Source organism: Brassica oleracea, chromosome C4, assembly GCF_000695525.1.
Source record: "Brassica oleracea var. oleracea cultivar TO1000 chromosome C4, BOL, whole genome shotgun sequence".
Taxonomy (NCBI): Eukaryota; Viridiplantae; Streptophyta; class Magnoliopsida; order Brassicales; family Brassicaceae; genus Brassica; species Brassica oleracea.
The window spans coordinates 3,864,702-3,876,619 of record NC_027751.1 but is presented as its reverse complement, the minus strand read 5'-3'; the positions used below and the strand labels follow the sequence as shown (position 1 = coordinate 3,876,619).

At 31.8% G+C, this 11,918-nt stretch overlaps 1 protein-coding gene and 1 long non-coding RNA gene across 2 annotated transcripts in view; both read right to left on the bottom strand.

Moving 5' to 3' along the window:
* Positions 1-7,084: 7,084 nt before the first annotated feature.
* On the bottom strand, positions 7,085-8,983 carry LOC106340917. The gene is made up of 3 exons (XR_001269532.1): positions 8,677-8,983; positions 8,154-8,599; positions 7,085-8,085 (listed from the first exon to the last, which is right to left on the bottom strand). It is a non-coding gene; the product is annotated as an uncharacterized LOC106340917 (long non-coding RNA).
* Positions 8,984-9,780: 797 nt separating this feature from the next.
* LOC106340708 (LOB domain-containing protein 18) overlaps positions 9,781-11,918 on the bottom strand; it is a 6,205-nt gene continuing 4,067 nt past the window's right edge. Inside the window, exon 2 of the mRNA XM_013779555.1 lies at positions 9,781-10,219. Coding sequence (XP_013635009.1) covers positions 9,824-10,219 — 396 coding nt within the window. The 3' untranslated portion in view covers positions 9,781-9,823. The remainder of the gene's footprint in view (positions 10,220-11,918) is intronic.

Here is an 11,918-nt window from a genome sequence, read left to right as displayed (position 1 = left end):
AAATTGTGAAGAATTTCCACTAATTGTTATCATCAAATTTATAATCTTTATTTCAATTTAGTCAATGCTAAATTAAAGCAAAAAGATCAAAAGAAGACTAAGAAAATAAGAAGCATGTTTGCGATGAATTGTTATTTAATTATAGTTCAAGTGTTTTACAAATCAGGACTATTTTATTACTGTAAAAAATATGGTAATAGTTATTAGCAAAAAAATTAACTTATGATTTTCATATGTTGTTATAAAATATATACATATTTACATGTTTCTATTTTTTGATCGGTTTTATTCGGTTTATTCGGTTTTATCGGTTATATACCGAACCATATCCAAATCCTACGTTTTTTTAAAAATCATATACATTCGGTTTGTATGGTATATACCAAATCCAAACCATATTATCTATTTCGGTTCGGTTTGGTTCGGTACGGTTTGGTTTTGCCATATTGAACAGCCCTACTTACAAGTTTCATAATGTATACCAAAAGGTCATTTCCTCTTGTTTTCTTCTTCGTCCCCTGTTATATACACGATATATAAAACAAATATTCAGACAATATGATAAAAGAAGGAATTGTAGATATGATGATTGGAGAACAACATTGCGGAAATTAATCCTCAGTGTATATAGCAACTTTTTATATAGTTACACATTTTAAATTCTAACGTTCGAGATTTTATGTACTCTACGGACAATATCCTATTCGTATTGCTTTTTTTGTTACAATTGTCTCACAAAGTCATTCCGAGAGTAATCTTAATCGGATGGATGCAATGAGTTTTATAATCGACATTACAAAGGCAACGGAAAAATGGTGGCGGGTTTGCAGGAAGTTTTTTTCCCTCAATATCTTACTCATTTTCTTGTATTTGATCGGAAGTTTAGATGGAATATGGAAATTTCTGGTGGTAATATATCATATAGTATTAAGTTAAATAAAAATTTTGAATTCTTATATTGCCAGTGCGATTGCTAATTAGCAATACTAGTAATCCGAGAGAGAGTTTAATGTGTGTGTTGACCGCATGGGAAGAAGAGAGAGATGTAGGTTGAATCTGAAACCAGGACGTATGGGCGTGATTCTTCCCTTTCCCACCCATCCCCCACCCCCCGCGGATCCCGCTGACACCCGACCCGACTAGGGTGGGTGGACGACTAGCCAGTGGCATCTCACTTCATTTGTCTTCATTTGAGATCCAATTAGGAGGGGGCATGTGGCTCTGAAACCCATGTTACGATATCTAAAAACTAATTACAAAATCTGCAACCATTAATACACTTAGCTAGATCATAGTAACTCAGTAAGAGCAGCATTAAGGCCAGATGCAAAAAGGGTTCTTAGGTAAAAAAGTGTGCGTGGGCTTCACCAATTTTTTAAAAACCGGTGAAAGAAGGTGTGAGTTGACGACCGTTTGCGATGGTTTTTTTGCACTGTTTGCGGGCCTCACCGATACATGGCGGCCCGCGATTGGTGCAATTTTAATTTTCTTTTAAATCAGATAAAACAAAAATAAATAAAATAAAATAAAAATTTAAAAACCCAAAACGGGGTTCACCCGATAATCATGCTCTAAAGCTCAATTAACATGTTATGTAACCATTTGTGTAGATATCGAGATATTTGAGAATTACTAGATATTTGGACGGTTCTGTGTGTAATCTTTTAGCTCAGTGAATTGCATATGCTCATTTATGGTGTATCTCACTTGTATTTCCTCTTCCTTTTCTACATCTCTAAAAAGATTGCTTTTGTTAAATTGAGGCATCTAAAACTTGTTATCTACTTTGCCTATATCTTTCAAAAACTTATTACTCATTTCGTTTCATATTAAATACGGTTGTAAAATAAAACTTCATCACAAAATAAGTGTCATTTTAGAATTTTAATGAAATTTATATAATTTATTTATTTCTTTTACATTTACATAAATTAAGAATAATAAAAATAAAAATAATATAATTATAATAGTTAAATAAGTGTAAAACTAAATATTTAACAAAATTCGTAATTGACGTGAAAAACCTAGAACGACATATAATTTGAAATAGATAGATTATATAATCAGTTTACAGTCATTAAGTTTAAATAAACTCTATAAACAAATTTAACCATGCATATAAAAACATACAAATATATAGGTGCATGCTTGGTATTTGTAAAGTCAGATTGAACGGATCACTGGTTACTTTTGTTAATTGTAATATCAAATGAATAGTCCTAAATTGAGGCCATAGATGTTTAAGATGTAGCTCCTCACTTTTAATATAAACGAAATCTCTAACATGTAGTTGATGAGCCAATTTTGTAACCTATTGGTTTGTATTAATATATAGATATAATTAAAAGTACAAAATGTTAAACGCATTTTTAAAAGAAAGTTTGATATTTTTGTTGCTGGAAAGTTCATAATTTTATTGATCTTAATCCCATAAATTTTGTAGATATTATAAGAAGAATTAACTAATTTTCTCAATACATTCTCAACAGGAACATTGATGCTAATAATGGCTGATTAAAGTTTCATTTAAGTGAGAGATAAGGATGACAGTTTAGATAAAAACAAAACATAGCTCGATGGCTCGATGCATTTTTGTTGGCACCCAATTTCTTTAAATGTATTACGCAATTGATGGTATATACTATTTTAATATATGAAGTTTGTTTTTTTTTTTGAGAAACCTAGTTTGAAGACATATAACGATCGAATTTTTAGTATATTAAACTCGCAATAGACTATTATTTTTTAATGTTTATTAGTGCTGAAGAATGACAATGACATTATCGTGCATTTTATTATCTATATCAGGAAATTATTATATTTAATTTTCCTACCTCTATTATACAGTACTCCTACTACCTAATCACGTTTTTTTGGTAATCTACTACCTAATCAAGTTGGTATTGTCATCACTTCGACATCGTTCGTAAAGCTTGCACATCTTTTCATATTATCTTAAGAGTTTACTGGCGACTTCGCTTTTAATTTATATCTACGTAAAATATAAGACATTGTTCTCGTCTTGCTCCAAACAAACCAAATTATTATTGAAAATATATCAAATGAATAAGAAGTTATAGAAGTGAATTACTCCCTCTGTTTCATTATAAGTGTCGTTTTAGGTTTCGGCACACGGATTAAAGAAACAATTAATTTTGTACATTTCCTATAAAAAAACACTATTATCTAAACACCTAACCATATTTCAATCAATAGAAAAATAAATTTTGCATAAAATTAATAAATTTTGCATTGACAGTTTTGTATAGAAGAAAGTAAAACAGGAAGCACTAGGATGTAATAAGGTTTTTTTGAATTCAATTTAACATTCAATTCAAATAAAAGTATATACTTCCTCCGTTTCATAAAGATAGACTTTTAATATTTTTACACATATTAAGAAACATTAAACTATCATAATAAATGTATCGTTGTCTATACTTTTTAATTTTCAATAAGTTTTAACCAATAGTAATTCAATAAAGTCAACTAATTTTTTTTTAAGTTAACATTTTTTCATAGAAAACATTTTTGTAAAACAAATTTTTTTTTAAAAAAGTTTATCTTAATTAAACGGAGGAGGGAGTACCAAATGAAAAAAGGAAAAGATTTATAAGAATGGACCAACACCGAGGTTGTTCTGTGATTGACAGTGATTTATTTAGAATATCATTTATCGTTTATCATCTTTGGAAACGAATATATGACTCGAGAACTTGGTGCCAAAATGTCAACGATTCTATTAACATCACCTTAAAGATCAAAGCACGACGTATTTTAAATATTTAATTAATTATAGTCCTAATCTGCTTACTAATAGTATATTTTGGCTCAGAAATATATTAATACTCCATCCGTTTCCGAATAAATATCACTTTGACATTTTTCACACATATTAAGAAAACGACTGAAATATACTCCCTCTGTTCATGAAAGTTAAAATTTTCTAGAGTATGCACGCTTATTAAGAATTTTAATAAATGTTTATAATTTAATTTATTTTTTACTTTATTATACATTTTCCAATAACTTTCCACCAATGAAATTTAATCAATTCAAATATTCTCCATTAATGTTCCTCAAAAGTATAAAAAAGTACCTTAACAATATAGAAAATCTATCTTTTTGGAACAAGAAAAAAATCTAAAACATCTTACTTTCGGGAACGGAGGTAGTATGTAAGTTGTTATTAATTACACCTCTCTGACCAATAGTATTTTAGATAAATAAAATTATTTATAGAATCAATGCAAATTGTAATTAATTTTCAGATGAAATGACATTTTTTGTGTAACAAAAAAAAATGTTAGAATGACACTTATTATAAAACAGAGGGAGTATGTTTTAACAGAAACAATACGTACAAGCCTACAAGGTTACTTTCAATTTTCTGTCTTTCTAAATTAAATTTACAAAGTGAAAAAAAAATAACATTTATAAATCTAGGAAAATATTATATTTATACTATTTCTAAACTGTAAAATACATGTTATATATATAAAGGGATGAACGAAAGTGTAATCATAGGATTACATATAATTTTATAGAATTATTAATCATTTATCATTATTAATTTGTTACATGGTCTATAAATTTTTATTACAAAATGAGAGAAACAGTAAATTATGTTAGAAATGTATTATTACGATTATAGCCGTTATGAATAATTATTGGTTTTAGAAAACGGTTGTTTGGTTTGAAGGTTATAATATTACTCCACAGAGTGTTTTATATATTAATCACTATATTGATTAATTGAAGAGAAGGTGATAAATTTCCTTCAAAGAGTAAGAAGTACCTATATATATCATAATGTTTATGTAAAATTTTCATGTTATTTTTGTGGTTATGATATATCAATTTTAACGAAAATAGATGACAAAATATTTATCAAGTGACTATCACAATAATATAACTATAACAAACATTTGTTTATAAGAATCTAGATACATAACATAGTAGGGAGGGAACACAATCCAATAAAACCAATACGGACCCGGATTCGAATTTCGCTGGCCACCATCGATTAAAATGGGGTGAAACAGACGTCTTCCTGGATACCTTATGCGAAGGTGTACTTAGGCGCTAGTCGGGTTCCCTCCGGAATGTCCAGATTACCTAGATTATCAAAAACAAAAAGAACAAAATCCAATAACAATAAGAATTTATCCTTTATCGTAGAGTGTGAGAGTCGAAGATACATAGTAAAATCCAACCTATGCAAATATGGAGGTAAAAGTACATTTTTATATTTAATGTGATCTCAATTTCTTGATAAATATAGTTTGGAGGAAGGAGCTCCAACATATAGGGAAGTGCAAATTTTTATTCTAATCATCTAAGAATTTGATTCATGGAACAAAATGATTGCATTTGATTTTCGTTTAAAATTTATTATTGTTGAACGAAATAATAAATCACAAAGTGAGCTCTAAATGAAATTAACAATGATAAATATAGACGACGTTAATTAATAGCTTTCCCAATAATTTTTTTTGTTAATCCCTTTATCAAAATAATATTATACCTTATCTTAATTTGGCTTGTTATTTATATTGATTAACGGATCTCACGTACACGAGTGGTTTATATACTTATACTAAAACTATTGGTTTCCTACGCCAACGACATAGCTAAAGTTTAAAATCAATTTACTTACAATCAAAGTTTAAATTATGTTTTACCGATTTAAAAATAATCATGTTATCATCACACTGATTTCATTTTCTTTCAAAGTATTACACATAGGCAACTTTTTTTTTTTGAAAATCACTTTGTAAATAATACTTAAGAGATTTTTCCGTCGTCATATTTTGATTTTAAACGCAAAGAATACCGTTAGTTTGTTTATTTAAGCTGAAACTTTCACTTATAATACTGCCTGATGACATTCCATTCCCAATACAATCAGTCAGTTCCACACATATCTTTTTTTCTTTCTTTCGTTAAACGAACTTTTTGTCGGTTGAACTAAAACTGTAATAACCGGTCATGCTCTTAAACATTTATAACCTCACAGTTCTTAGAATCTTATTAAAAAAATGTTTTTATTTCAGATGACCATCATGATCATCATATAAATATTTTAGATATCATATGCTGAAGGCTGAAGCATTATATCCTTGAAATATCATTATTCACATCGTATAAGAGTCACGTACTTATAAGTAAAATAAAACTATGTAAAAAATATAAATATACTCTAAATTTGAGTTTAATATAACTAGGAACAAAACCACGCATTCGCGCGGACAGTTAAATTCTTTACTAAAAACTAAATTATTCAATATTCATAGAATATACATATTTAATAATTATATACATATAAATAAATAATTTTTTTATTTTGATTTAAACACTGAATATATTAGTTTAAAACAACAAATTCAGTAACATAAGAAAAAGATGTAAAATGTATGTAACAAATTAACTATAAATTGACTGTTGACTTTATTGAAAAATAGATATACATTTTTATTAGGAATATCGGATTGAGATGATAAAAAGCTCGTGTTCAGTATTAGGAATATTAACTTTTTGTTTAGTCTTTACAGATTTCTTAATCTACGGGACAATTTTTTCGACAGTAAATATTTACTTTTTTTCTGTAAATGTAAAGATTAGAATTAATTCATCTCTTGTGTCTTTACTATTTCACCGCCAAGGTATTAATCGGAGTGGAATCCTACTCTATAATATGATATCTATTTAGTATGGCCAACTGGACGAAGCATAGGGCATAAAGTCATCGATTAAAGCAAACTTAAAAAGGAACTGCTTACAGACAGCCAAGACATGATACTTATGAGATCGATGATATCGATGAAGTTTATTTTCAAATCTTTCTTTTATAATAATATGTTTTTTATCATAAAATTTTATAAGTTTTAAAATTTTAAATTTTTTGTCTAAAGATGTTTTTTTTTTAAACTGCATAGATTTTAAAAGTTTATTGTTTTAGTCAGAAAACATTAAACAAAATAATAATCTTAACTAAGAAGTAAAAATAAGTTCGTTAGACATATTACACTGTTTTATACTGCATAAAGATGCAAATAACTAACAAACTGACCGTCCACTTCTCAATCCCACCGTTGAATCATGAATCTGCAGTGTCCTGTACATCTATTCAAAATTTCAGTCATATCGGCGTACAAATGAACCTTCCACGTTCTCTTGAAATTGCTGCAACAGACCAGTTGAACCTCCCAGAGTTGAGCTGCTGCATCTGATGCTTGCGTAGGAAGGAAAGTTCTTCACCACAAGGTCTTAACTCTGATGGCAGTCACGTCAGTTTCTATGGTTTACGTGGCATATCCTATTTTAAAAATCAATACGTGTATATTCTCTTTAACTCAAATATCAACGAAATCCTCCTCTCAACAACCAATCTCAGAACTGTGCTCTTCTTCCTCTTCTCCACCTTTGTTTTCTTCTCGCCTTAGCTCTGATCTCGTTCTGACAACCACACCATCATGCCATGACCACAACAACCTTATATCTCTCACCCCAATGCTTATCTATCACGGTGATAACCTCTTTCGCTGGCTCCGACTCCGACTCCATAATTATACTACACGTGCTCTATCCTTCTTCTCCTCTTGTTTCTCATTTGCTTCTTCTTGAATATTTATTCTATTCCAAAACATTTATCGTCATATAGCTAACATCAGAGGTTTCCTCTTTATGGATGTCCCAATAATATACGCTTAGTTACAACGTTTCAAAGGTACCATTAATCTTGAATGATCAATTACACCACACGATATCCACGTTGTGATATGATGAATCTGGAAATTTCAAACAAAACCATCCAATACTTGTTCTTCCCATCTAAACTTGCGCAGAAGACTCTCTCATCATTTTCACTTCAAACAGAGTGATCAAAGCAATTTGGGGAAAAAAAGGAGCATCTGACCTCAAATGGAAGGAGTGTGTGTCTGTCTGTCAGTGTCATCAGAAAACCATGAGCAGCTAAAAGTTTCTAACTTGTACTGTAAACCCATTAGTCAACCCTTTTGGATACACAATGTTTCTCCCAACACTTTGATCTACTTAATAGAATTGCAACGTAGATGATTGAATCTGCATACAAAACCCACGATGGATATACACATTAGGATGAACATTAAGTTTGTTTTTTTCTGACCAACCTTGAGATTTTCTTCTTCGTACCTTCCTGCCTTGACGTCGATGACGAATCGTCGGCTACTTTGCTCCGGCGCTTTCTTGATCGCCTCTTCGATTGTCTTAACCGTGCCATTACCGTCTTTCGACACCGTGATATCCGCTTGAATCGCCGTCGCCGGAGTACCGAGAAGCTCTCTGTCTACTCTCTTTAACCAACTCTGAAACTCCTCTGTTTCTTCTACGCCAAGTAACTTCCTGTTCACGACCGTAACTCCGTTCAAATCTTTGACGCTGCCGGAGAATAACGCTAAACAGTTGCTCACCGCTCCGACCACTCGGTCCTTTCATTCTCCGTTGCCGACACCTTCGAACCCGTCCGTAGAAGTGTCGTGGTTGCTCATCGCTGAGCCGAGCCACGTCATCACATCGGAGCTTTGAAATGAAAAGTTACACGAATGTATTACAGAACCTATTACAATACCGACAAGTTCCATGAATCAACAGTCAAGACAATAGATTCAAATTCTGGAGCTTCGAAATACATACCTTGTTATCCCCACGAAACTCAACCTCCTTCCAACAGCGACACAATTTCTCAGAGTCTCAAACAAAGACATGAAATACCGCTTGTAAACAACTCTGACATCGAAATATATATCGCCAGAGCAAGGTATGTCCACACTGATCCCTTTAACCGGAAACCACAAGAAGAGATCCTGCGTCGATAAACCACCGATGCTTCCCTAACCTATCGTTCCCCGTTACGTTGGATTCATAATATGTAAACTTCGCAAAACCGCTTCAATATATAAACTTCTGAAGAGATACAACTTTTAAACAATAAAGTTGTCTGTGAAAGGATGCAACCCTTGGAAATAATTTCTGCAATTTGTTTTGGGGACGCCTTTGAAGAGATGTGATAGAGGCGTCGATTGCTAATGTGAGTCATGGCGTCATACCCTTCATCTTAAACAAAATTGTATCCGTTTGATTATATTCTCAAAACCATTCTCACCCTTAGGTTTTGATTTTTTTTTTCCTATAATAAAAAGATGACATCATGGCTTAGAAAAAACAGGTTTGCTATTATATATAGATTAAAGCTTAATCCATAATAAATGATGAAGTCTTTCAGCACGCCTCATAACTTTTTCCAGCCCATTAAGAATCTATGTCACAGGCCCAATAATATGTAGGACGACATGGACGAGTAAGAAGCTCGTCATAAACATCAACAAAGAGAGAGCAGAGCCATCTTATTAGTTATTACATCTCGAAATCGGACTTATGCTATGTGTAATTTACATTTTGGTTTAATCTACGACAGCTGAATCGAAAAATGTGAAATGAACCCTGGTTATTTTAACATAAGTATATCTTCCTAGTGGAAAATTAAGACATATAAGAATGGAAGGATAAGGCCCATGGTGGCGAAAGGGCCTTGTGAGAAAATTCCCGACGCCGAAATATGAAGATTGGTATACACGGCGGCTGATTAAATGCATGAGTATAAATTATAATTAAGGGAACATAAGAATTACTCACTGGAGAAAAAAGGAAATACAGTTTTATAGGTAAATGTCAGAAAATTATAATCAATAGGTCCTTATAATATTCCGAGAAAATTAAATTTATTGAGTAGTAATTTAATTTTCCTAATAACAAAGAGCAGATATATTGATCAAAGCCAAACTCATCTAGACATGGACCGAGACGGCGAGCCGTCGGTAGCTGCAGGTGGAGGAGATCCTTGTCTATGTAGGAGCTCATGTGCTAATGCTTGAAGATCACTGTTTCCACCACCGAGCCCCACGGCAGCTGAAGAAGATGATGATGACCCACCGTATTGGTTACGTGGATCAACGAATCTTCGTTGTTGTGTAGCCCACGACGTCGGTGGATCGACTATAGAGGCTAAATCGTATGGTGAGACTGATGCAGGCAAATCTGTTATGGAAAGAGGCGGAGGCGGAGTGAAGAAGAGCGGTTGTGGTTGCGTTAGAGGCGGTGGTCGTGTTTGCGGCTGAGGTAGCTCTAGGGATGCCAAATGGGCTTGTAAGTAAGAAACTTCTGCCTGTAGATTCACCACCTATATATACATTTTACAAGTTAATTAATTCTTAGTTTTAACGTTTCATACGCTTAACGTGACGATAGTCTAATCATCCCGAAATAGTTACTACGTGTAGTTTCAAAATAAAAACGATTGCATGTACTTATTACTTACCTAAAACATTGACTAGTTACCTTTTATTACCTTCATTAACTTTATCGATTAGATATAGACTCAATGCATGTTCGATTGTTAAGGTTGTTAGGCGAACTTATGTATAGAAATATTAACATTCTATATAATAAAAATGACACGCATCATACAAATTCATCCCCTTTACATGAATTTATATGCATGAAGTCAAATCAAAATAAACCAAATGATTTATTTATTTTAGCGATAAAGAAAACAATTACATGCACCGATGGTATATAATTTTCTCCACCTTTAAAATGAATATATATATATATATATATATATATATATATATATTGGTATGTATGCGTATTAACACATTAAAATTGTACCCCGACCATTTCCCCAAAACCAGCAAAAAAAACTCCCGACGACCGTATCATTTTTATATATTTACCAAAACATTATTTAAACAAGAACAACAGTAAATCAACCAGACAACCATGCTTTTTTCCCTTTATACTCAAAGCAGAAGATTACAAAACCAAGAAAGATCAAGAAAGTGACAAATTCTCGATAAACTAAGACGATTTCATTTCATACAAACAAATTGTTTTTTTTTTTTTTTTTTGCTAAAATTTGGAACTTCCTCAAATTGTTAGGATGCTATTTTGAATTTGAAAATCCGGTCTTAGTTTGTGAGTACATTGCAACAGTTCAAGTTTGGGAATGTTACTGCCTTCTCAAGAACTACAACTTCTACAAAGCTTAGTGGATTTGTCTATCTTTGTATCACTTCCACACACCAATTGACAAAAGTTATCAGTTAAGAGTTAAACTTTGTTTGGTGGGTTGAGCCAAGGCCGTACAGTGGTGTTTTTTTTTTTTTTTTTTTTTGTTTGATTAACATGGAGGGATCTCAACCCCAGGGGGGCGCGAGGCAGCCCATTTGTTACTATGAGAATTAGATACCCAATTACCTGGCCAAACACTTGGGCATATCTGAGGGGGAGGATCGAACCCGCGGCCCTTAGGACCAACGAATTCGCCTCGCGCCACTCGACCACGAGCGCTTGGTTCATACAAACAAATTGTTCATACAAACAAATTGTTCTTACTTAATCAAATGAATTTTCATGAGTTTTAAATATATATTTAAATATATATTATTCCCAAATGAAACTGAAGTTTGTTACTTTGGAAAAGAAAATAAAACGTAACTGTCATCAAAATAATTTGTGGTTAGTTTAATTCAATTAGCATGTTGTTGAAAGGTAAACTTGATTTGGATCAAGTTAAGTATTGGGCTAATCATGTGTTGATCCAAAACTTAGTCCAAATTCTAGAAAAATCATCCACCTCCAATCATCCACCTCCTTAGAATAAAAATCTAGATATTCTCATAGAATTATCTAGATAATTATGATAAAAAATCTTAGATATTATGGTAGAATTCTCTAGATTTAGGATTAAAATATGTAAGATATTTTGTATTTTGGAGGCTATAAATACCTCCACTCCCCTTTCATTTTGCATCACCAAGAAATAAACAAAGCTTGTAACAAGTAATAAAAATCTTCTTCTAAGTTATAAAATCTTT